The sequence below is a fragment of the Ornithodoros turicata genome, unplaced genomic scaffold (genome assembly GCF_037126465.1).
Source record: "Ornithodoros turicata isolate Travis unplaced genomic scaffold, ASM3712646v1 Chromosome31, whole genome shotgun sequence".
In the NCBI taxonomy this organism is placed as follows: domain Eukaryota; kingdom Metazoa; phylum Arthropoda; class Arachnida; order Ixodida; family Argasidae; genus Ornithodoros; species Ornithodoros turicata.
Window position 1 is genome coordinate 1,352,210 of NW_026999355.1, and position 26,969 is coordinate 1,379,178.

The 26,969-nt window shown below is 48.7% G+C and overlaps 1 protein-coding gene and 2 non-coding genes across 4 annotated transcripts in view; 2 read left to right on the plus strand and 1 right to left on the minus strand.

The window, feature by feature from the left end:
- The window catches only part of LOC135373741 (Bardet-Biedl syndrome 2 protein homolog), a 63,109-nt gene that overhangs the window by 18,841 nt on the left and 17,299 nt on the right, over positions 1–26,969 (minus strand). For both annotated transcript variants that reach the window (XM_064606828.1, XM_064606829.1), the window contains 5 exons: positions 26,680–26,742; positions 25,015–25,197; positions 23,732–23,818; positions 23,544–23,679; positions 331–428 (listed from right to left, as the gene is read on the minus strand). In XM_064606828.1, the coding sequence (XP_064462898.1) occupies positions 331–428; positions 23,544–23,679; positions 23,732–23,818; positions 25,015–25,197; positions 26,680–26,742 (567 nt within the window). The remainder of the gene's footprint in view (positions 1–330; positions 429–23,543; positions 23,680–23,731; positions 23,819–25,014; positions 25,198–26,679; positions 26,743–26,969) is intronic.
- LOC135373774 (U1 spliceosomal RNA) lies at positions 5,501–5,664 on the plus strand. The gene has a single exon (XR_010416583.1). It is a non-coding gene; the product is annotated as a U1 spliceosomal RNA (small nuclear RNA).
- Positions 22,805–22,968, plus strand: LOC135373777 (U1 spliceosomal RNA). The gene has a single exon (XR_010416586.1). It is a non-coding gene; the product is annotated as a U1 spliceosomal RNA (small nuclear RNA).

A 26,969-nucleotide genomic window follows, 5' to 3' on the forward strand; every position in this document is an offset into this window, starting at 1 on the left:
AATTTTCGAGTTCAGTTCGTAATAATTAGTTCGTAATAAAACACGCTTAGATGGCATTCATATGAGGATGTGGCAAAAACCTAGTAAGAACAAATGACATTTACAGCGTTTCTTTTTCTTTTTCATTCACTTCACTTCACTTCAACGCGTGATTTTAGGTGGCGTACTTTATTATTATTCAACGACCACCCTGTATAACTTGTTGTGCCGGGTTTAAACTACGCCGACAGCATAACCTGTCCCTCTGCCGCTTTACGGTACCTTTAACATTACTGGAGCGCGCCATCATTATAACTGTCCTTCAACAATGTATGCTGTGTCGTGCAGTACCTGCTTCCTCTGGCTCAGCTCCCGAATGGTCTCCTGCTCAAATGCTGCGTCCAGGGCCTGCTGTCTAAGCTCCGTGGTAGTCGGTCCGTACCCTCGCACTGAAATATATTGATGCCTGAATATTCTCTCCGATGCTGTCGCATTGCATCAAGCCAACCGCGCAACAGGCATCACGTTAGCAACCCTTCAGCCAGCACCAACACACTGGAAACCGAACTTGACCACATGAAATGCCGAAGGCCAGCCCATAGCACCGAATGATACCGTGATACTTACTTGAGGTGTGAGCAGGCCGTACGGCCGTCTCGCCCAAAGTTTCACAGGAACGGGTACGCTCCAGTTTTAATCACATTACGAGAAGAACCTTCGGAGCACTGGTTCGCTAGAGGGGTGCTACGCATTGATGTTTTGTTTTCTGAGTGAACTATAGCTGCGATATTTCAAAGTAAATTCGAATACTTGATAGGGCGACCCCATACGATAGACCACAGACAATAGGACAATGTCTTCATTTGAGATTAGTGCTTGAGACAACTCAGTATGCAGAGTACCTCTGTAACCACGTGTAGAACCATATTGCCATCGTTTCATCGCATCAGCAAGTCTGACGCGGAAGACCGAGCTGGAGGCTGTAATGGGGCATTTGTAGCAATACAGCAAGGGAAGTCAAAGCTTGCCAAGCTCAATGAGGACTACGACATTGCATAGAGATAAGGGGAACATAAAGAGATCGATAGGCCCGTGCAAAGGCACAGGCCAACTTTACAGTGTCCTGTGCCGACATTTCCATTATAGCAGGCTTGTACATTAACTTGAGCAGAGTATTAAGTTAACCGGTATCTTAAATACCTTTGGGAGTAACTTGGTATCTTGCAAATACCTCCAAAGCTCACGGTATTTAGTTATCTAACTTAAATACGTTTTTCAATAACTTGTATACTAATTGTCCCTGTAACTTTGAAGATATTTCTCTGTGCGTGACACGGAGGTTGAGCGGAAGATTCTGTTCTGTCTTTGCTTTGTTGCCTTCGTGCTGTATACATGTGCTTCAGCGTCTGAGATATGCACGCAGTAGTTCCCGAAGTGTGGTCCGCGGAGCCCCCCGGGGGACCCGAGAGTGTTCGCGGGGGTCCGCCATGATCGGAGACAGCCCGAATATCGTCTTGGCGAGTACTAGAAGGGAGCTCTGAGGAGGACGTTATCGATATGACGAAGTATGGTACTAAAGAAGGCAGAAATGGCTGTAATTCCGTATTGGGACAAATCGGATCTAAAAATCAGTGAAAGCGTTTGGAAGGTAAATATTGCACAGAAGTGAAAGAAGGTCATATACGGAATCTAAAAAATATAAGAATTATATAATTGTGTGGCCTAGAACCTCTTTTATATGCACTTGAACAGCACTAAAGCCCTTCTATAGCGCAGGAGAAACACGGCAATGCTAAGCCTAACAGATTCGGAAGTTGCCATCTTGCAACAGGTAGGTCGTTGAGTTGGAGTATTTCAGCTCACTTTAGTAAGGTCTGGTCAGTTTGGGTTTGACAAATTGGGGGGGCTGCGGGCGCCCCCCCCCCCTCACCCCCACCCTAGGCACGCACTAGGCGGTGCGGGCATGAGTCTGTGCCGCCGGTTTTACACTGGAGACCTCAGTAAACATGGCGGATCATTTTTAAGACACCGGCGATAAAATTTAATTTTTGTACGACGCTATGTACGACGCTCATTCTTGTTTAATTTCATACGTTATTTGCTCCTGTTTGAGGTCAAAACCTATCTTCTTTGCGTTAATCTTCTATCATTAAAAAACGGAGTGGTCCTGATACGGAGCTACATCAGGCAGAAATATACTACCTTCTCATTTCTTGCATGGCATGCCTTTTTCATTCTTTTGGTTTACCTTTTCTTTCTTCACGTCCCTCATTCATCATGAATCGTACTTAACGGGGGCCCTTGAATGGATTCTCAGTAGTTTGGGGGGTCCGACACCACGAGAAGTTTAGGAAACGCTGCACTAATGCACTACACGGGCCTGAATTTGCTGGCCCGGCCCGTACCCGACGCCACAGGGGCTTACCCGGCACGAGCCCGACCCGGTTGCCGAAAACTCAGCCCGGCCCGGCCAGTACCCGACGCAACGTACACTGACCCAACCCAAACCCGACCCGGCTGCCGAAAGTCCCGATCGAAGCTCGGCTCGCAGCTTCATATGCGCAGTGGCGTATCTAGGGTGTGGCAGGTGTGGACAGGTGCCATGGGCGCCAGGTGAACAGGGGCGCTGTTATGTGGTCGGATGTGAATGTGCCAGGTCGGGTACTCAACCTGGCACATTCGTAAATGATCTAAAGCACCCGCCATTAGAGAGGTTATAGAGTGAAACCTAGTGCGGACAACACGAAAACGCATCCCCAAGGACATCATGCTAACCATGTTGCCATGGACGCAGGTAGCTCTAGATACGCCACTGCATATGCGGATATGTAATGCGATCCGTCCAACAGGTTCTAGCTACGCTGCACCCAGCAAACAACGTAAACTACACTTAGAACGCGCAAGCGCAGCCTTTGATGCGGTTTCTGCTCGTACAGCTTGGGACAAAAGTTTACGGAACACGCGAGCGACGTACTTTTTCTTCGGTGCGACACCCTAACGGGAAGTACCCACGAATATGGTTGCTTTGTTTTAAAACGAATGCTGAGGATTAAATAATGCGAAAGAATGGCTCACAAAATCTCGGCCCGACTGAGGCCCCATAACTCTCGGACTGAGCCCGAGCGCGGCTCGAGCCCGCAGTCAAAACGACTTTGAAGCCCGATTTCGGCCCGCGGGCCGTGCCAGGCTCGTGCTTTCAGGCCAGCCCGGCCCTTTGCAGTGCTCTAATATGCACGTCCTCTTGGGAAGGGGTAGCGTACACGCCTCGGGTTTGGGAGCATATATGAGGCACTGTGTTGTCCTGAAGGGTATGCGGATAAACCACCGTAGCGAGGGAGGGCAAGTAAAATACTCTTCATGAGGTTAAAGGAACGGTAAGGTGGAAAACGACAGTAAATCCTGTCGTTTCCGTAGAACGTTCGTTCACATGTGTAGAGCGCCTGTTCAGTATTGGGGGTAATGTCTTCAAAATAAAATATACGAACTAAAAACCAGGGCAGGCTATCGGGTAGTAATTTTGAAAAGCAGTTGTTGCTGCAAGCTAATAAAGCCATTGGTAATGCCATTTTCTACTTTGCGCTCTTCGTATTCCTTTGATAGCGAATTCCAACTATGACATCAACGTAAATGAACGTAGCGAGTTAATTTTTAGAGTGTTTAATACGCTATCTTAAAGGAGCAGTCTAAGACCGAGAGAAAAAAAAAGGTTTTGATCGTGATGAAATATCCGATCACTAAATAACGTTCTCACGCAAGAAATATGAGCGTAGCAGAAAAAATATCGCGCGCAGCAGTCGATTGATTCTCACGAGTGCGGAGAGCTCTCTCCTACTCTTGTGGAAGACACATGAGAAATGACGGGCCCCTCCGTCACGATGTGACGTTGTGCGTTGCCGCAAGTGACCTCGGCTGCGATCTGACACCGACAATATACCTCTACCTGTTTGTAAACAAATGACGTCATAATGTTCGACAGCGCCACGAGTTTGGTAGAGTTGAACTACGTCCAATGCTAGTGACGAACAAGGTCGCACCCGAAAGCCACGATCTTGAGGGGATTACGATGGTCTCTGAAAAGGACACGACCTTCGGTCCTACTCTTCTTTCAATAGGAGGCAGCGAACAATTGCCCATTCGTGGAATCCAGCTCTCCCCTTCCGATCTGTTTTGGTTTCGGTGTGTCTACCAACGTCATGATGACGTTTCTCGGGTAGAGGTTTATTGTCAAGGTGACGGCGGGCTCCTTTCGCGCGCGTTCTTCTGTCGAGAGACGCGTGCGCATCAGAAACGGCTGCCTTTCTTTTTTCTTTTATTTTTTTACAGAACATGGCGTCGGAAACATTGGTCATCTGATCAGTCTGCCGCCAGTGAACTTCTATTCTTTTCGGTTGCACGGCGAAGACATGCAGTGCAACGAAATCGGGAACCCGCGTGTGGATTGAGGTCAGCACTCCTCCAAAAGGAAATGGGGACGTGCAGGTGCAGTGCGAGTGGAAGTTGCGATCGTTGAACTAGCTCTATAAGTTGTAAACAGTAAGAACGCACTTTGTTTGTCTTGTTTTCCAGGAACGAATACGAGGTGAGCCGCGTCATGTTGCATCGCTTCGCGAACAGCACGAACCGCCACTCTGCGTATCGCCTCATGTGAGACGCTAGCACTTTTCGTTAGTTGGAGACGTATATAATAAACAAAAAGAATGACTATAAGACACACGATCGCGTTACCATTATGAGCATAATGTTTTATTGTTCGTTTGCACCTCTGTTTTATGCCTCAAACCAACAGAACATAATGATCCGCTGTCAACAAGGGGCATGCCGTGTCCGAAGCAGACGAATTTTCCGTAGCGAATGGGAGCACGTTTAACCTTTGACGTCACAGTCAATGGGGAGTGGCTTGTGGCTGGAGCGCGCGAGCCTCCCGCCACGAAAGCGATTTTATAAATCGAAATGCGCTGCAACAAAACACTGTTCAGCCGAAATATTTTACGAGAATGATTTTTACACACTGCTTGACAAATTAAAAACGGTTTTCAGCCATTCAAATGTCCTTTCCATGCTCCTTTAAATACTTTTCAAGCTTGGGTATTTAGTACTCTACTCTGCTACTTTTTGTCGGGTACTCAGTAACTGAACCTTACAAGCTTGCCCAGAGAAAGCCCAAGAAAAACGCCCAGACATGCACAACCAGTCCCGGATTCGAGCCCGGGTCACCTCCCGAAATGAAAGGCGACCACTAAGCCGCGAAAGTAATAGATCACAAACATTGTGGCATAGTATTTTTTCATGGGCTGTCGTCTACCATCGACGCTGTCATAATGGGCGTTACATTATTACGCTCTCGAAAATCCTCAAATTTAAATAGGAAACAGATCAATTACAACAGGGGACATCTTTACGTGTAGCCGTCATTAAGAGTGTAGCATTGTAACTACTTAGTTATTCCCCTGTCGCTACACCAAACACCGTTTGCTTTGTATGCATTGCCTCCTTGGGGGCAGCTCGCGAAGCAAACACCAGCATACTTACCTGGTGTCGGGAAGCCTGTGATCAATCAGGCAGGTTCCCCGGGTGGAGGCCAAGGCATTGCACTGCGTTTTGGTTGAATCCCGCCACTTCCCCAAATCGGGGTAGCTGGGACATGCAATTTTTGGTACTGGGGGCTTGCGTACGCGCTCGTCCCCGTTTTTCTCGAACTCAAAAACAGATTATAGGATCGTGTGCCTTGCACAATGTACTTGGTCGATAGCACGTGGCTGAATCTACCATGATCCGGTTGTTAAAGCAGCTATAAAACGATTTATTCGCGTCACTGTTTTACAGATGGCCCTGCTTTAGGTTCGCCCAGGTAACACTTTTCTCACTAGAGAAATTAACCGAAATACCGAAGTTATACGACGCTGATACACCTGGGGAGGCGAGCAGCATGAGGGAAACATGCCACTTCTTCGCCGTGCATGATTGACATGATAAACATGACATGAACTCGACATGATACTCCCGTGATTTACCGACGATCCTTCCTGTGAGCCGTGCGCAAAACCCAACGTAATGCTACGTTACCAAACGAGCGAGTTTTACAGCGGGAATGGGAAAGCGAGGGGAGCGCGAGAACTCCCTATCTCTCGTATCTGTATTCAGCAAGTCTTGTAAAACCGTAGATATTGATCAGTAATATTTCGCTAAATTCTCGTCAGGAGTATCTGAGAGGTCCCACAGTGACTCCAGATAACAATCGGTGAGAGAGGCGCGATTGTCACGTGGTCGAGGAGAGAGTGATTAGAAGACGTGCAGGGCCATGGTGCGGGGCGCAGCAGTAGCAGTTTATTATCACCGAATGTCCATAGCCTTCAACCACCCATAACCTCAGAATGCTTATATGCACCGAAAAAAAATTGGAGGTTTTCATCCCTTTGTGCTAATGGGAGGAGGTTGAGAACGTTCTCATAGCCACCGAAAGCCCATGAGCATTGTAGAGGAGGTGGTGTTCCTCTACGTATCAGTCCTGACCGGCGATGATGGAATGTCCCAGCTGGCGGATGTACGTGGCCTCACGCTAGGACGGTGCCGGTAGAACTGGCTGGCAAGCGCAGTGGCGCGCGCCAGCAGTGGCACGTCTTCGTCGTCTCCCACGGGCCGCCACATCACTCCTCCCCTCAGACGCGGAGAGGTGTTGAGCTAGTGGTTGAGGTCCGCGTCGATACGTGAAGAGGAGAAAGAGGGGCGGCACGTGGAACAGGGACGGCTGGACTTGCGTTTTGTGCTGAGTGGGCACAAGTAGCCAAGGAGAGTGCCGGGGAGGACCATCGCGAAGCACGGGGAGACCGGGAGTAGAACTCCGTGCGGGTCCCCGGTGGAACGTTGGCCCGGTGCCTCTTGATCGCAATTGGATGGGCTGCCAGCATAGCCTATGGAAGTCTGGTGGGAAGGAGAGGCGGGCAGGGTTCTTAGACCGCTAGGGTAGCAGATGCGGTGGTGCGGTCGACAGTGGCGTACCGCGACCGGTACAGGAGCGTGTGGCTCGGGAACGTGCCGCTGGTGAATGCCCGAGGAGGACTGTCGCGAAGAGTGAGGCGCAGTGAGAGTGACCATGGCGTGTTGAGAGTGGTGCGGTGCGGGAGCGGCGTCGTGATATGCCAGGTCGTTGAGCGAGGAGCGTCACCGCCTAACGAGTCCTCGGAGGAACTGTACGACTACATCTCAATCAGTATGAGACTCGCCAGTCGCCACGGCCATTGCTCTACTGAATACATAACGTGGCTTCATTCGTAAATGGCTAAGGCTAATGGTTAGATTGTTTGGGTGTTATTTCTAAGCGATCTGCCTGCCCCTGTGGCGGCATGTTGTTGGGTATCATGAGTCCTGGACTATCTTTGCAGCAAACCCTATCGAAAACGTCTAGACAAACACAATCGGTGTCCGGATTCGAACCTGGGTCACCTTCCAGTCTCGACGTGTACGCTGGGAGAAAAGGACCCTCCCACGACACAGCTTTGTATAGATAGCACAGTGGTAAATTCTCGTCTTGACTCCGGGGCCGACGTAGGTAATCCGTAAGGATGTGGTGCCCGATAAATGGCGGGAAAAAGGGTGTCAAGAAGTGAAATTGAGAGGCGCCTTTGGTCATGTCGGCAGAAGCTGAGCTAATGGAAGTTCCGTTAGGTTTAGAATCGGAAAGGAGTGTGATGCGGCAGACTGTGAGTCAACCTACGTGACCCCTGGTCAATTCACAGTGCCTACACTGGACGTAGCCGCCAGAGCCCTCAGGGTAGTTCGGATAGAAGCCAGCATGAGACAGAGTCAAACGAGGTTGTAATCAGAAACTTTACTGTGAGCATGGGTAATCCTCGGGGGCGGACCTCGCAACGCCAGCAACCACGCAACCCAGAGCCAGATGCAAGAACCCGGTGGCGCACACCAGCAGCCAGAACCTGGTAGAGCAGACCCGCAGCCAGAACCAGGAACCCAGGACCAGGTGGACGTTCAAACCCAGAGCCAGGCGGTAGGACCCCCAAGACGATGCCGACCGTCAGCCAGGAATGTTCTCTTCCAGAACGCAGTCCCCCGTGCACCTCCGTCCGTGCCCGTTACGTCACACCTTCTACGTTTCTTCCCGAGCTTCTTCCTTTTCTCCGGTGTGCCCACAACCATCACAATAACCCCCCACGTCGCAAGACATTGCACAAGCACAAATTGTTCAATGTCTCCAGAAAATCACAATTCCACGTCACAAAACATTAATCCAGACACTTTGCACTTTGCTGCCACCAAATAGAAAACCGAAATGTCCTTGTCCATTCTTCTAAATCTCAATGTACTGATACGATACCAATGTCTCAATATCATGCCCGTTAAAGTAGACGTAAACATATCAATGACCATTCCTAGCCACCTCTGACTGCAAACTGTCAACCAAATATATAGATTCAAAGAAACACAAAGCGTTACGTCACTTTAGCTATAGTGCGAAACATCAACGTCAATACACACACTCTGGTCCAGCCGCGCACAACCTGTACTTCAAATCCGACTGCCGGGGTGTAGCACACTACATGAACCCGATGAAAATGGAGCGATTTGAATGAAAATGATTTGCGAAACGACATATACATTTCAAGAAAATGTCAGTTCAACAACTCTCAGACTCCCTTCTGACCAACAACTTTCGAAGCCTGCCTGCGACCCACTTTCAAGAGCGCGCGCTACTGTCGTTTCCTCTCAAGCTGTATAAATACATATTTGCAATTCTGCAAAATACAAAGACACACCACATCCTTGTAACAAAGCCCCTCCACAAGACTGCTGGTCACAACGAGACCACAGACTTACTATACTGTCTAAACCGTTTGTACACCACCTATGCATTGCCCTTTTCACTTCTGTACCATGCTCAACCCGTCATAGTACCGCTAGTACAGCGTTCTCTATAGCAACGTCTGACGCCGGCCTGCTGGCTAGCCCAAATACACCGTGCTCTACTCTTATTGACTGGGGTACACTGTCGGCTGTTTGAACCAAAACCCCTGTAGTCACCTTTGTCTACACATTGTTGACGCCTCAACTGTTCTTTCGCATCGGAGTTGTGTAACCAGGGGCAAAACTGAGTTGTCTTTGACCGTTTAGCACAATCGAACTCGCTCGATCTGTGTGGAACAACACCTACGACTGCATGGGCCCCATTTCTTGAGTATTTTGCAGGCTCCGGAGACTTCCGCTCAGTTCTCCTCGTGTCCGTCACATTGCCCACCAGTAAGTCACATATCGGCGCATTCATGCAGTACGCCACCACATTCCCCGACAAATACGGCGTCGCAATACTTATGACTGCCTCTGGTAGCCAGCGCGGCGTCCCGTCCGCCAAACGTACCACCACAGAACGACCAGTCAGCTGGCTGTCTTTTACCAGACCTCTCCTCACTATGACGATGTTTGAACCGGTATCCCGGAGTACCTCGACGGACTGTCCATTGACTCTACCTTTACCCCACCGTAGCGATGTACGCCGGTCACCATTTCTGGAATGCACAGCATTTACTACATACTCTTTGGGTACCGTGGTGCATCCTGTGTACCGACCCTCGAGCGGCTGCTCACGATAACTAACGCTACCATCGTTCACAAGACCTGAACCAACACCCATAACACAAGCGTTCTTAGCGCCGCTTTCCAGTCCTCTCTTCGGACAATTCACTGACCTATGTCCTGTCTCTCCACATGACCAACAGGCCCCTTGCCTTTGCCTAGTGAAGGCTGTCCTACAATCCGAGGCTCTGTGCCCCATCTCGCCACACAACATACAACCTGTAGGCTTTCTCGCGACACTCTTAGGTGCTACCGGCTCCTCCTCAGCCTTTCCCAACGTCCTCAAGCCCTGGGCTTCCAAATACTTATCAGCCCGTTTACAAGTTTCATCAAGGGTCTCACATTCACCCTCTTTCAAAAATACGGCCAACGCCGGAGGACATTTCAAAAGAAACTGCTCCCGTAACATTAAATCACGCAGCGACGTGAACTCCTTAGGTGTTCCGGATGTCTCCGCCCACTTATCGAAGAAGTGCGTGAGGCGTGCCCCAAACTGCTTGGCTGTCTCTTTCTTATCGGGCGTCGATGACCTAAACTTTTCCCGAAACCCTTCTGCGGTATATCGAAATGTCTCTAACAGGGCATCTCGGACCTTCTCGTAATCGTTAGACTCTTGTGGCGACAGCCGTCCAAACACCGCCAGCGCTTCTCCTGCCAGAGATAAACTTAAGGCTGTTGCCCACTGCTCCTTGGGCCAACGCAGTCCTTCTGCCACTATTTCAAATCTATGTAAATAGGCGTCTAGGTCATCCCTCTTTTCGTCAAAGACAGGCATCACTTTGTGTGAACCCGGTCGAAACCTCTCACTAGCTGTGCCGCTCGAGTCAGGGCCAACGGCTGCTGTGGCCTGATTCGCGGCTTGGACACGCAACGCGAGTACACGCTCCTCAGCTAGCAGTACTCGTTCGTCCAACTGCCTCTCTGCTGCTCGCGCAGCCCGCTCCTCTGCCCTCGTCTGTCTCTCCATTGCTCTCTGCTCCTCGACCCATTCCCTCAGCTCGTCGTCGCGCACTCCTAGTGATTTCCCAAGCGCTATCCACTTCTCCAACTCTCCGCTCATGCTAGCACCGAGACCTGAGAACTCTGTCAGCGTAACGTCCTGTCGCGGACGCCAAAATTGTGATGCGGCAGACTGTGAGTCAACCTACGTGACCCCTGGTCAATTCACAGTGCCTACACTGGACGTAGCCGCCAGAGCCCTCAGGGTAGTTCGGATAGAAGCCAGCATGAGACAGAGTCAAACGAGGTTGTAATCAGAAACTTTACTGTGAGCATGGGTAATCCTCGGGGGCGGACCTCGCAACGCCAGCAACCACGCAACCCAGAGCCAGATGCAAGAACCCGGTGGCGCACACCAGCAGCCAGAACCTGGTAGAGCAGACCCGCAGCCAGAACCAGGAACCCAGGACCAGGTGGACGTTCAAACCCAGAGCCAGGCGGTAGGACCCCCAAGACGATGCCGACCGTCAGCCAGGAATGTTCTCTTCCAGAACGCAGTCCCCCGTGCACCTCCGTCCGTGCCCGTTACGTCACACCTTCTACGTTTCTTCCCGAGCTTCTTCCTTTTCTCCGGTGTGCCCACAACCATCACAAGGAGAATGCACTCAGCAGGTTCTCACGGTGTGCGCGGTAACAAACGAACTGTCTGCCGGTGTTGATGTACTGCTAACGCCGGAGGATTACGAAGAAATAAGGCGAGTCAAGCAGTCTCTTGCGGAGGAAGCCGAAGCTATGATGTCGGACTTCGTGGAAAGTAGACAGGGTCCTGAGGTCTTTAAGGATTGTAACATGAAACAATGTCAGTTTGAGGAAGGGCCAGGTGAGGGCGAGCAGAGTAATGACGCCCACATTGAACTAAATGTAGTGGAAGCAATCGCGGAAGACCAAATTGGGAGTAACGTAGAATCGCGCAAGTTCGCTTCTGAACAAAGCGCTGACGAGTCACTCAATGATTTTTGGGAACAAGCTAAGGAAGGGACCCAGGGCATGGTGGTAGCTGACGACCTGTTGTTTCATGAGGAGAAAACCGATTCAGGGTTGTGCAGGCAGCTAGTGTTGCCTGTAGGAAGCCGAAAAGAGGTGCTCACCTTGGCGCATGACTCGCCCTGGGGAGGCCACTTTTCAATGAAAAAGACTAAGCAACGCGTGAAGAGCGCTTTTTATTAGCCGTCTGTTGTGACTGACATAAAGAAATACTGCCAATCCTGCCACAGTTGCCAGGTCATCTCCCGAAGCAAGGAAACCGACCGCGTTCCCATTACTCCGCTCACTCGACCGGAGAGGCCTTTTGAAGTCATATACATTGACTGCATCGGACCGCTGGATCCACCATCCACTCGCGGGCATAAGTATGCGCTGAGCGTTGTCGATTTATACCCCTGTCAGACGTACTAATTTAGTGTCACTTTCAGCGAGTACACTTGCAGTAAGTGTCATTCTTTCGGAGTCACACGGCATCTTTTAGTGACACTAAATGCAAAGTACACTTACGATGAAGTGAGTTCGCCAAACTCACTTCACTTTGCCTGCGACAATCAAGTACGCAGCCTCCATGGCAGGGATTGCGTAACAAAAAGCTTATTTTTGGAAAAGGAAAGAAACAACCCAATCGGAATTTATTTTTGGACAAATTTGTTAAGACAGCGCTGATTTGTATAAGAAAGACGTAAGGATTTTTGGCATGATTTACCGGTACTCTCATTCACAGACTGCCCAGTAGAGTTCGTAATCCACTTCGCGGCAGCCATATTTGTTGACATTGCACGGTGGTTAAGTGTTACCGGCGAAATCGCGAAAGAGTCCTGCAAAGCAGTCGTCCTGTCTTCCTTCTTTGTCCGCGTCTTTGTGCTGCTTAATTACGATGAAATCGCGAAATACTCGCAGTGAAGCACTGAATAATGGAAGACAAAAAAGACAGGGCGTCGTGGTCTGAGATAAAAGCCTATGCTATCAGAACATGGGAGGACCAAGCAAAACGCGAAAGTGTATGCTGACATCGTGGGCCAGTTGCACGCGCAAGACATAGTAAAGACCACCAAAGAGGTGAAGAAGAAGATTGAACATTTTCCAAATAAATATACTTGTGTTGGTTGGCAACAATTATATTTATGACGTTCAATCGACTTCAACTGCGAAGAAAATCTTTATGAAATGTCTCTGGACGTTAGAAAAATGATTTTACCTAGAAAGTATGGCGCACTCCCCGATGTTAGGTAGGAGTTCAAGCTCGCCCATCGTCATCACCATGACTGCTTAGTGACACTTACTTATGCCGTGTAGCAGGAGCGTAGTGAAAGTGACATTACAGGACGGAGTGCACTTCAAATAAGTGACAAATAAGTACGTCTGACAGGGGTATTAGGCACGAGATGGCACAGCTAAGGCCACGTGCCAAGGCCTGATAGAGCTATTTGCGCGTTACGGGACACCTGAACTGATCTGTCCTGATCAGGGCACAAATTTCACGAGTAAGCTCACCCAGGAATTGACAGCGAGAATGGGCGTAAAAATGCGGTTTTCTACGCCCGACCATCCCCAAAGTAACGGCCTGGTCGAGCGATGGAATGGGACATTTAAAGCTATGCTAAAGCACGTAATCGACACGGAGGGCAGAGAATGGGACAGGTATGTACCATGCCTGCTATGGGCGTACCATGTATGTACCATGTACCATGCTATGAGCGTATGTACCATGCCTGCTAACGAAATCTCGCGAGCCTCTCCCTCTCCCTTCGAGTTGATGTTTGGTCGAGTGCCAAATGGCCCACTGTCCATCTTGAAGCAGACGTGGACGGGTGACTGGACCCCGCCCATTGGCTTAAACAAATCTGCTGGTAGATACCTGGCCCACTTGAGGGAACGTATGGCGTCCATGACTAAGTAATAATAATAATAATAATTGGGTGTTTACGTCGCGAGACAACTGAGATCATGAGCGACGCCACAGCGGTCGGTCTGTGGATTGTTTTTGCCCACCTGAGGGTTCTTTAACGTGCGATGAAAGCTCATCACACGGCACCCCGTATTTAACGTTCCTCGCGGAAGACGGCGTGTCTAAGCAACTTGTACCCTGCCACCAAGTTGCTTGCGTCCTCGGCCGGGTTCGAACCCGCGATCTCGGGATCAGAAGGCGAACACGCTACCGACTGAGCCACCGAGGCCGGTGTCCATGACTAAGGATGTTAGCGAACGAATATTGCTGTCAAACAAAGGGGGCACGTGTCCCGGTATAATCTAAGAGCTCGAACAAAAGGACAGGAGATGCTGTTTTGGTATTGGAGACAGACAGCACGAGCAAGCTTAAATCCAAGTGGAAAGGGCCGGCGACAATAAAAGACAAAAAGCGTCCTGATTGTTACGTTGTAACTTTGGAAGATGCGACGGAACGCTGGATCCATGCGAATAATTTACGACCTTACGTAGCTAGAGTAAATGCAGTTGGTGTAATCTTTGAGGATGGCGAAGAATTAGGTGATGTTAACACAGTCCCTCAACTGGCGGAATTGAGACGACAAAAAGGAGTTAGCATCTTCCTTAGCATATCTTCATCATAGCATCATCTTAGCATATTGGTGGAGATTATCTCTAGATTCCAGGCCGTGTTTGATGACAAACCGCGAATATGTAAAGTAGGCTGCCATCGTATTCAACTAATGAATGACGCGAAACTGAGTAAGTCATTCCCGTATAAGGTACCCGTGGCACTACAACAGGTAGTAGACCGGCAAATTGCCGAACTTTTAAAATGGGGGCTTATCTATACCCAGTCGAGAGCGAGGTGGCACACCTCGTCGTGTGCGTTGCCATACGAGACGGCACCATGCGAATGTGTGTAGATTTCCGAAAACTAAATTCAGTAAGTCTGCCAGGGGAACCGGTCCACTCGTCACAATCCCATTCGTCACCGGAAGACTGGTCACAGGATAATTGGTCACACCGGCCCTCTGGTACGAGGTCCTTTTGTCACCGGAACACTTGTCAAGGGAAGCGGTTCGTCACCGGAACAATGGTTGCAAGGTTGACCCCGTTCCAAAGGGAATGCGTTTCACCGTGTTTTACCAAAGGGGATTAGTCCAGTGCCCGACCCGCACTTCCGCAAACCCGGATTCCGAAGACCGCTTGCACAAACCGTACTTGCTTGACCGTACAAATTGCACGTCTTTGCTAAGGGCACGGAGAGCATGGAAGTATCGAAAACTCTCGTGGGGCTCCGTTGTTGGGGTGCGGACAAAAGCTCACCGGACAGAGTCAGTTCATGTAATATGCACCCGTCGAGACTGACCAAGGTTAGGTCAGTAGAGCCTTTTACGTATTTCACACGTTGGGGAGTGGGTCAGTTCATGTAGAATATGCACCCGTCGAGACTGACGAAGGTTAGGTCAGGAGAATCTTTTACGTACTTCGCACGTTGGGGAGTGGGTTCAGTTCATGTAGAATATGCACCCGTCGAGACTGACTAAGGTTAGGTGAGGAGTGTGTTTTAGGTATTTCACACGTTGGGGAGTGGGTCAGTTCATGTAGAATATGCACCCGTCCAGACTGACCAAGGTTAGGTCAGGAGAGCCTTTTACGTATTTCACACGTTGGGGAATACGGTGCGGTGAGCAGGTGGCAGGTTCACTGGCAGTTCCTCGTTCGAGGTGCCCTGTTGCGAGTTGGCTTCCTTGACGAATTCACCTATGACCAGTTGGCCTGTAACGACCGGGCTTGTGACGAGTTCTCCTAAATTCGTCTGGCAGACCAGTTTCCTATGGAGAATGTCTCCGAATTGATCTACAAGGTTTCTATATCAAGATATATTTCAGTTCTCGACACGACCAGGGATACCGGCAGATCCCTATGGGGCCGGAATCGAAAGAGTACACCGCCTTTGCGACCCCCCCCCCCCCCCCCAGGGATTATACGCATGGAATGTTATGCCGTATGGGCTGAAAAATTCAGCGGCGACGTTCCAACGAGTAATAAATCGCATTTTCAGTGCACTCTTGTGTGTATATCGACGATGTGGCGGTGCATTCGGACACGTGGGAGGACCATGTGAGACACCTGGAGGCGGTGCTCTCTGCACTGAAGCAGAGCCGTATAATAATAGGGAGTCTGGCCATTAATGGATCATGCCTATCCCTGAAGCTCCGCCCACTTTTTCAGCTTTCCGACCAATAAAGTTGTAGAGGAGGTGGTGTTCCTCTACATGAGTCCTGACCGGCGATGATGGTATGTCCCAGCGGGCAGACGGTCGTGGCCTCACGCTAGGACGGTGCCGGTAGAACTGGCTGTCAGGCGCGGTGGCGCGCGCCAGCGGAGGCACGTCTTCGTCATCACACACGGGCCGCCACATCACTCCCCCCTCAGACGCGGAGCGGTGTAGAGCTAGCGGTTGAGGTCCGCGTCGATACATGAAGAGGAGGAAGACGGGCGACACGAGGAAGAGGGAGGGCTGGTTTTGCGTCTTGTGCTGAGTGGGCAGAAGTGGCGGGATGAATGGTGCGGACGAGAGCTGGCCGGGAGGGTTCCAGGGGCGGGCCAAAGCGGAGAGCAGAGTAGGCAGGTAGGCAGAATGTAATGCAGGATGGGGCGACAGAACCGCGACCGGTTCGTGAGCGGTGAGCTCGTAGTGTCGCCAAGAAGAGTGCCGGGGAGGACCATCGCGAAGCACGGGGAGACCGGGAGTAGAAATCGGTGGCCTCAGTGTGTGTCCCCGGTGGAACGTTGGTCCCGGTGCCTCTTGAGCGCCATTGGATGGGCTGCCAGCACCCTGTATCGAAGCCTGGTGGGAAGGCAAGGCGGGCAGGGTTCTTGGGACTGGCATGAGGATCAGGATGGGGCCATGCAGCCGCAGCGGCTTACCGCGACCGGTATGGGAGCGTGATGCTCGTGAAGGTGCCGCTGGTGAAAGTACGAGGAGTGCCATCGCGAAGCATGTAGTGGCGACGTGACGCATAGTGAGACCATGGCGATGTGAGCTGAGTAGATGAGCGAGCTGGGTAGAACCATGGTGTTGCGCTGCCGGGCGTTGCGATGAGTGGAGCCGCGGTGAATTGACGTCGTCGCCTAGCGGTTCCTCGGTAGAACGATGCACCGTACCTTTGGAGGTGGGCTTGCAGAAATTTGGGATGGTGCTTGGCCGAATTGTGCCGAACATGGTGTTCGTTGTTCGGGCCACCAAATGTAAAGGAGGTGGTGTTCCTCTACATGAGTCCTGACCGGCGATGATGGTATGTCCCAGCGGGCAGATGGTCGTGGCCTCACGCTAGGACGGTGCCGGTACAACTGGCTGGCAGGCGCGGTGGCGCGCGCCAGCGGAGGCACGTCTTCGTCATCGCACACGGGCATCCACAAAGTCTTGAAATATGGGGCGCTATGGGGCGCTAATGGCGCTGCCCTTGTCCGACAAGGGCAGCGCCATTTTGGGTGGCAAGTGGATTGGATGGGATTGAAATGGATAGCTCTCGCAATCAGCAAAATTGGTGGATTTTAGATGCAAATTTGATGAACGCCACCTAGGGAGCGTATGGCACGTCGGGAATTGTCGTCTGCTTCCGTCGTTGTACCGCTGCCGGCAGAACCACCTGCTGGGACACACTCTGTTGTCGGTATGATTTTTAATCAAATATACATGAATAGTTGGAATATAAGAGGCAAGAATGTTTATATCCATGAAATCCAGCGATTAAATATAAGATTGTACAGCACAGCGCCGTTTTTATTACGATTTCGTTGTGATGTTGTGATCGCCGTGTTCACTAGGCCTAACACCGGCGACAAAACGTATTATTTTCAGTTAGATATCGATGGATGAGCATAAGTAGAAACTGATTTCCGAGAAACTTATATTAGGATGTACATTTGCAGCATAAAATCAGGGTAGTCTGTGAATTTTTTTTTGTCACGAAATCCTCGCTTCACTGCGTTTGTGGCAGTATAGTGTCATGGTGACCCCCTTGGTAAAAAGCGAACCAATCAGAGGAGCGAAACTGTGATTGACAGGTCGAGCCTCTATTTGTGACTCCTCCTAATGTCCACACTCACTTTTAATATACAGTTCTGCACTGAAGGAATCTTGCCTGACAGCCAATGTAAAGAAATGCAGACTTGGAGAAGGGAAAGTGAAGTACCTAGGCCACTGGGTAGGCTCTGGCAGACACTCGCCAGACCCGGAAAAAGTCGCGGCCATCACTGAGCTAAGGAGGCCTGCTGATAAAACGCAGCTTAGAAGTGTCCTTGGTATGTTTAATTACTACAGAGACTACATACCAAACTACGCAGAAATGGTATTGCCTTTGACGGCACTAACTAACATTAGGGTTCCTAACAAACTACCATGGAGTAGCGGGGCGGACGCCGCCTTTCAAATGGTCAAAAGGGAGTTGGTGAAACTTCCAGAGCTGACTCCACTGGATCCGACACGAGGTTTCATCCTCACAACTGATGCATCTGAAAACGTTAATGGGGCATGCTTGTCTCAGAACGTTGAAGGAAAGGAAATGCCCATCGCCTTCCTTAGCAAAAACTTAACTAGTGCTCAGTCGAAGTGGTCCGCCGTAGAACGTGAAGCATTTGCCATTATTTGGACTTTAGGCCGACTCGACACCTGGCTCTTCGGAGCAAATATAAAAGTCAGGACTGATCACAACCACCTGACGTACCTTTCTCGCTCTGCGTCTACAAGTGCTCGGTTGACGAGGTGGTCTTTGGGCCTGCAAAACTATGACCTCGAAGTGGTGCATATTGCAGGGACACTTAACAAATGCGCAGATACCCCATCGCGACTAGTTTAGTATTCGTTTGTAAGCTTGGTGTGGTGAGCCATCGATTCGATGACAAAGGGACTCATATGTTGTTGAACTGTAGAGGAAGTGTTAGAGTGATTATGACAATTTTGAATTTGGTGCTAGGTACGCTTTCCAGAACTTGCTCAATGATTCCCAGTCCATTTACTTTTTGTTTGCTATGTTGTGCTTGCTAGAAGCCCGCACAACATAGTTAAGGGGGGAGGTGTTAAGTTTCTACTAGTTTCTACGATCATCGAGAACACCCCTCTGCTGTTTGTATTTTATCTTGTTTGCCAGAACCCGGTTTCCTCGGTTGCCTCTTTCTATCCAGAGGGTTTTGTTTAAAGTCACTTTCATTGATACACTCCTCCGTGGATATAGATGCGGATTATCTCCAGACGTCCGTGTATGAATGGCATTGTGACATGCGGAACACTGGCGTTTGTCTTCCCTCGGGGACTGGAGAAACATGAATTGAGGCCAAACTTGCCATGGTAGTAGCTCATAAGCACCAAATGCTCATAACCTCCAAACGCTCAAAACCTCCAAACGCCCATATGCACCGAAAGGCGGGAGACCACAAAGGACGGGTCTTCCTCTCCCGCATTTGTAACAAGGTATTAGGGTGAGAAAGGGGGAATGAATGGAGACTACCAAGGCCGCTGAATGTGTCAGTTTGAAGTTTATGTAACAGCTTGGTCCTGCTTGTATGTAGCCAGAACGAATAGCGCCTTCTGGTTTGTGGAATTCAATTTGAGCTTTATTTTCAGAGACATGGAGGCAGCCTAGGAAAAAGACTTGATTCTAGCTCGAAAGGCACTCGACTTCCAGGGCTGTAATAACAAAGAACGTGGCCTCTTCCGAACATGTGTCCGGTCTCACTTACAATGCAGAAGCTGGAATATGATATTTATGTAGGGTTTATAATTATGCATACATAGGCATTTACGCAAAACCATTCTTTCGAGCCTGTTCTTCGCAAGTTGGTTAATCAACGTCATAGTCTAGAGATATGATAATCTTGCTTTCGGTTGGCTACAAACTCAGAAGGCCTGACATCTCTAATGGTTGAGCGCATGATATTCTTGATCGATCAGTTTCATTGTGCTGAAGCTTCTTTCAGCATCAGCGACAGCAACTGGTGTGGTCAGAAAATAGAAGCCTGACGCAAATGCAAGGATTCTGATATAAATCCTGGAGGCTTTCTTGTATGTGTACGTAAAAATTGTTTAGCGTCTCTTTGTTTGGCGTCCTCTCTTTTTCTCAAAGACACAAAAGGATATCCCATTATGAGTTAGTTGGCATCAATGTCTACCATTTTTACTTAAATTTTTTTGCTGCGACTCTCCAGTTCAAGTTCTCATTCACACTGCTCCAAGCTGTTAACGTTTCAGAGAAATCCAAACAACTTTTTACCACTCCGCGGGTTGGCCGACGAAACAGATTATATGGCCTGATCAGTAAGAATAAGAAAGAACTGCGATTTGAATTTTCGTTCTGCAGAAAGACAACGCTTACTTTTTTTTTTGTTGTCACTTTTAGGAGACATTGAGGTGCAGACATTGCAGGATTGCTTCCTGATCTTCTCGCGTTGTCTGTACTCCGCAAAATAAAGAGAGGAACAGAAAGAACAGACGCAATTTGAACAATACAAGCGGTGCAGCAAATGGAACCGCTTTTATGTTCCTCATTAAATGGCGTGGAGCATATATTGTTCATTAAGATTAATGTTAAAAAGCATGTTTTCCAATTTCGAACAAATTAGGAGTGCGAATGATAGCACTTGATTGGCTAAGATCCGATTCGTCAGATGTCCACAACGACGCTCCTGTATTTTTGGGCGCACGGAAACGCGTGGGACCATTTCATCCACCATGCAACCAGGGACTAATTTTTCCGGGACCAACTCTTCCGGGACTATTTTTTTCCGGAACTCCATCCAACATGCTCTACAGTGTAGAGGCTACACATTCTCGTTCCTATAGTTCTTCAATCTTCGGTCTGGAAGATGACTGGCTTGGTTCTTTGGATGATTGGTTTTCAACTCATTTCTGTTTGTTCACCGTTTTAGGCATTCAAGAGCAACGCTACTTCCTCTTATAAGCAGAACTCGGAAATTTACGTGCTAAAACCATGCAAATAGATAGGTATTTAGACCCTCAAAAACACCGAAATAGAGAAGAACATGCAGAAACAGACACGTTGTAACACATGCCAAAACTACTACGCGCACGACGCAGACTTTATATTGTGGAACTGTAGCGACAGAACCATTCGATGACGCCAGTGCCTGCTGCGACGCTGTGCAGCGCCTAGCCTCCTTCCTGCACCGCTAGTTCAAGCTTCATTCTCCGCTAGATTCATTCCGCTAGATTCTCCTAACATATATTCAGTTTAATTTCATTTCAGTTTATTTTTACTACCTCGTTTTACTTTCTTTACTTTACTACTTTACTTTTTTACTTTCCTCGTTTATGTAGCTTTAGCCGCTATGGAGTACACGGCGTCCCATGTTGATATCCGTCCGTCGGCCACATTTTCTATTAGACGTTTTGCCAGCCAAACTCTACCTCAGGTAGGCGAATTTAATCCACTGCGGTGATGATGAAAGGTCTCACCGTTGTCGGCCTCACAGAGGTGGACAACGTCACGACTGAGGCCCTGGGGGAATGTGCATCCTGGGCCGACTTCTAAAGGAACTGTTCCGACATATGTCTGAAAGCGTCTGAGGAAAACCCAGGAAAAACCCCAGACAGCATAGCCGACACCGGGATTCGAACCCGGGTACCTCTCACTCTCGACGTGACATGGCCAACACGCTAACCACTGAGCCACGCGAGCTGCGGCATCGCTCATGATCACAGTTGTCTCGTGACGTAAGTCCACCAATTAGGAACATGCTGCATGCGTATGACAAGAGAAGAGTGACGGCGGACGTGTTTGTCACGTTCAAACATCCATTGAGTCATGATAACCCCATTCAAACGGACACAATCAGCCATATTCAAATTTCATAAACTTCCAAACTGACACACTAAGTGGCCTTGGCAGCCTCCATTCATTCCACCTTTCTCACCCAATGACCTTGTTCCAAATGCGGGAGAAGAAGACCCGGCCTTTGTGGTCGCCCGCCTTTCGGTGCATATGAGCATTCGGATGTTCTGGACGTTTGTTGCTTATGAGCAGCTTCTCCCCTCCTACTCATTTCTCTCCAACACCCGAGCATTCGGGTGTTCTGGACGTTTGGTGCTTATGAGCAGCTTCTCCCCTCCTGCTCATTTCCACCAAACGCTCAAACCCACCAACTTTTTTTCGGTGCATATGGGCGTTTGGAGCTTTTGAGCATTTGGAGGTTATGAGCATTTGGTGCATATGAGGCACAACCACTTGCCATATGTAGGGAACTCGTTTCCTGCGAGCCCTTTCATGTATTTGTATACATTTCGCTTTGAGTCACTAATGGGTTTTGGATTTGTAACATTGTTTATTTGTGACAATTATCTAATTTTGGGAACTATCCTTTGTAATTTACTCGCTTTAGGATTGGAGGCCTTTGGTAACGGACCAATCCTGGGGCTGAGAAATGAGAAATTTGCATCTTTGGTTTTGGTTTTGTTTGCGTAATTTGTGGGCGGCGCCCTGATTTTAAACAAAAAGGCCCGTCGCCCATGTGGAGATGTCTTTGATCTGATATTTTTGGGACTTTCTTGTTGGGAGTCGTCTTGCTGTACATAGATGTAAATAAACTTCTTCCGCTGCGACCTGGACTGGCCTGGCTCTCTCCGCGGACTGGACTCGCGTCGTCCCACCACCACCCTTCACGACAACTCTCTTCCCTTACTTAAGTGAACCTTCTTAATTTCTGTGTGGTCATCATGATGCCCTTCAGTCTGGAATTGTGTAAATCTGTGATAACTCGATGTATTTCGAATTGATATGTTTAATTAAATCTGATGTGATTTATTTTTCTGTATTCTCGTCTGGTGTTGTTGCTTGGGTGAGGGAAAGGATGTACAACGCAAACAAAGTGCGTGAATGTAAACGTGCCATGGCTAATTATGCACTACTTATTATTCATGGTGCTGACGTCATCCCTGACGTCACTTATTTACAATCGTAGTAATCCGCTCAACGGACGGATGACGCTGACCGTCTCTATCATGGCGTCACTCTGAAGACACAGGGGCCTATGGGAGTTGCGCTACCTGTTTAGATATACCTTGGCTAATATTTTTCGACGAGCTGGCGTCTACCTACGAGGCTGTCATAGTGGCCATTACAGCATTACGCTCCTGAAAATTTGCACCATTTAAATAGGAAACATATCAATTACAACAAGTAATATATTTGTCTATAACAATTATTAAGAGTGCGGCATTGTAACAATATAGTATCCCCCGTCGCTACACCAAACACCTTTTTGCTTTGCATGCAGCGCTGCCTTGGGGGCAGCTCGCGATGTAAACACCGGCATACTTACCTGGTGTCGGGAAGCGTGTGATCAATGAGGCAGGCTCCCCGGGTGGAGGCCAAGGCATTGCACTGCGTTTTGGTTGAATCCCGCCACTTCCCCAAATCGGGGTAGCTGGGACATGCAATTTTTGGTAGTGGGGGCTTGCGTCCGCGCTCGCCCCCGTTTTTCTCGAAATGAATAGCAGAATACTAAGTGCTGCAGGCACCACGGGGTGGGCACCAGCGAGCGGCAACCTAAGTACCCTGAGCGGAAACTTGGGCTTTCGCCGCCCTGCACGCCCGTGATTGGTCGACGCTCCTTTCTGCGAGCCACGTGCAAATGTAATTTTCTCGAAAGCGAAGTCAGTGCAAGGACTCCGTGTCCCTCGTATTTGTTTTCGTGCAATCGCGCAACAATATTTCTTTAAATTCTCGTCGGGAGTACCTCAGAGCTCTCGTGGTTAGGCAAGATAATATTCCCTGCGAGAGAGGCGCAATTGTCACGTGGTCCAGGGGAGAGCGATTGGAAGAGAGGCGTATCGCATGGCGAAGCGCACAGCATTTGGGAGAGAGGAGGTCGCGGATGTAACGGGACAAACCCTGAAGAAACGTGTTCTATAGTGTCGTATGCACGAACAAGAGACGCCCACATCCGAACCCTTTCTTTCCTTGCTGTCAGTTGCATTCTTCCCCCAACTTATTGAACAAACAGCCTACAAGCCAGATTTGGTTTTCGCGATACACATTTGTTTGCCTCACCTTCTCCGTTGACGGAGCACACCACCAGCGCATCCCTGCCTTCTTGGCAGTAATCCGCTTGTACGATTCCCGCAATGCAATGGCCGAAGCTGTCTTTGAGCACAACTTCTCCGGTATCGATGTTCCGAGCGTCCACCTGGATTCACACGTGATAAGTTCCTTGCCGACGGAAGTGACGAACAACTCACCTTGCCGTTACTCCATCCTGTGATGAGTTCGAGAGTTCCATCACCGTCAATGTCGTAACCATGTAGGCAAATAGCCTGATTCTTGGACTGTAATGGTAGTTACGCACTTTAGTTTTCGTTGAAGTCAAGTTACAATTACGTGGCTACCGAAGTAACTTCCGTGCTGTGAAACATTGGAACTAGGTCTCCTGGATAAACAGTGTTTTCTTGCGTTTACGTTTCCTTCGTTTACTCCATGTATACATTGAGACCAAAATACCGTGTATATAAGAATTTGAAGATCCTTAACGCGGGAGGTTTGAAAACAGAGACATTCAAGAAAACAAGAAAACGGACTAGATTTAGAATTACAGAGTGCCAACATTAATTAAGATCTCAATGCCTTATATATATTGCGGGAGGTGCCTCAAGACGAGAGCCGCCGATATTTCCAACATATATATGTGTTCCTCTTCTGGGCACCGCCCTCATTAGTGGTATGATATAGGGTTAGGGAAGACGTGCTTAGGGCTCATGGGTATTGTAGGTCAACAGCTCGGTGGATATAGGGAAAATCCATCCTTGCAATACACTCTTGTGGACATGTAAATTGGTCATACATTCTTTGAGGACAGTTGCGAGCAGCCTAGTTTTTAACCCAACCTACGCCCTCCTGGTTTCCGGTCAGACATGCACATGTTACACCACTACAACAGGACCCTTCCCTGAGTTATTTTTGGTGTGTCTTAAGTACAACGGGGAAGCACAACCGGACACGTTCTTCGTATTCTCTCTTGCATCATTTTTTCATTCACTAACTCGTTAAGACACGAGGCAGGGCGACCTCTTGTGAATACAACGTCAACAACGGGAGCCACATTTATGGACAAACACAAACACGTAAGCCTCCAACGCCCAAGGATCAATTAAATCAAATAACACAGGAAAAAGGTGCTGACGCTAGGAATCGAACCTGAATCTTTCGTGAATTACTTGTTGACTTATTACTGCATTGTTTCCAGAATAAATTTCGTTTGATTTCTGTAATATTCTATAATATGGACGACTCGCTTTATGGACAGTTTTTGTCGGGGACAAAAGTGTCCATATATCTCACTCTACTTGGTGGGCACTCTACAGTGCCCACCAAGTACAGTAGAAGTAGCACTATGTCTATCGCATTATGTCTACATAGGAGTTCGCAGCATACAACTACTTTGCTGGTTTTGGCATGATTCAAAGAATATTGTATTTAACAGATACGGTTCTATGAAGAGTATATCATAATTTACGCTATTGTATACCTTAATCCTCCATGCCCGCTCTCCTGCCTTGTAGACACCGATCGTACCATTGGCCAGTGCGTACGCGAAGCTCGCTTCTCCCAAAGGACATAACGCCGTAATGGCTTCCGTCTCCGTCAGTTCAGTCAAGATAACGTCCTCACGAAATACTCGAATGTCGAAGTCCTCCGAGCCAACCAGCAACTGCAATTAGAGGGAAAGGAAAAAGCCATAAACACATGGGCATTTGTTCCCGACAACTGCCAATGAAAAGTCAGCCATTTATGGGGTGGTTAAAGCAGGTACGGTATATGAACAACATATTAGTGAGTTTTAGTATATCGTAGCTGTCGCTTTCGCGTGCGTACGTAAGGGATAGCGTGGTGGCTCTGTGCAATGCGCAAAGCTCTGTTTATGTTTTGCGCGTGCACAGAACCACCAACGCTATCCCTTGCGGACGCAAAGGCGGTAGCGTACGATATACTAAAAGTCACTATTGTGACAGTTTGCCCGTACGTTATATTAAGACAGACAGAGAGGAGAATTATTCGCATCAATGTAGACTTGCGGGCTAAGTTTTACAGCAAAGAAGGTGTTTGTTATGGAAGAATTCGAACCATCTCGAAATCCACATCGAAACCGATCTCCTGACGTACCGACGAAACGGAGCACCTGATCATCGCAGGTTCCATAATTGGTGACTACTGCAGGCTGCGTGCAACGCCACCTATACTAATGAAGGCCTGACCGCTTGTCAGGTAAGTGGGATTTATACGTAATTTTGTATTGTGTTGTTGTTTTACTTCCACTCAGATGGTACACAATAATTGTGTCCACCTATTTGTGTTGTGACATGCCGCACGTGCCGCAAGGTGAGACTGCGGAATATTTCGTCCACCTGGGGTTCTTTTGAGGCCAGCCGGAAATCGCTGACACACAGTGCTGGAAGCAATGTCTATTGGCTGACGTCTCTCAACACTTAAAAACAACAACAGCAATGTCTACCTTGCTGTCCTCGACAAGGTTCGAAGCCGCTCGACGGCGCGACGTATTCATTAGTTATCCCTCCAATAAGTGTCATGCTTTTTGCAACTGTTGCCATGGGAACCAGCCGTCATCGGCCGCAATGGCTTCTCTATGTAATGTCATCCTTGCTGAAGTGAACTACAAAGCGACTCCTCACATTCACGAAACGAAGGAGGGAAAGGGAACAGGATCGACTTCTAGTTTAGAAGCCGTTAGCGTGTGGGAATTTACGTGCTTGTGATGAACCGCAGTGGATTAAGGGAGTCTTGCTCCTGCGATATCGTCACTCGGTGTGGTAGTGTCTATATTGCGAGAGCTACAACGTAGCGTACAATAGCTTTTTTCTACAATATTCTGGCATGAAGCAATGCGTACATACATCATGTAAACAGAAATATATAGAAGCATCACAGGCCATTTACCCTAACCTAGGCTTATGAAAATATCCCATGGCCTTCCCGGAACGAAATCCGGACCTTCAGGATGAATGTCGGTGAATTATTGTTATACGAAAATTGGCGTCATTGACATTGACGTCATTGAAAATTAGACGTCGAGACACGCTAAGACTTAGCAACAGAGATGTGAAGAATCGAATGCGAATGGCTGAGAACGTAGGTGTGTGCGGACGTACGATTATAGTACTTCGTTACGACTTACCTCGTTCAGCCCGTCTTTGTTGTAGTCCAGTAACGTCATTGCACTAACGTTATCACCGGTAACCTGCGTAAAGGGGATACTTTGAACATCCAAAGAGTATGTTGTTTCTCTCTTTCCTTGCCCCATCCTATATTTCTCTTTTCTCTATTTATTTTTCATTTTATTGTTATTTGTATCTATGCTTTTGTTTCTATGTTATTTTATTTATCCTTGTTTATTTTTGTGTCATCGGTACGATACGGGGAACTAAGCGGGTCCACCTCGTTGTCCTTGGTCGTCCAAAACATTCC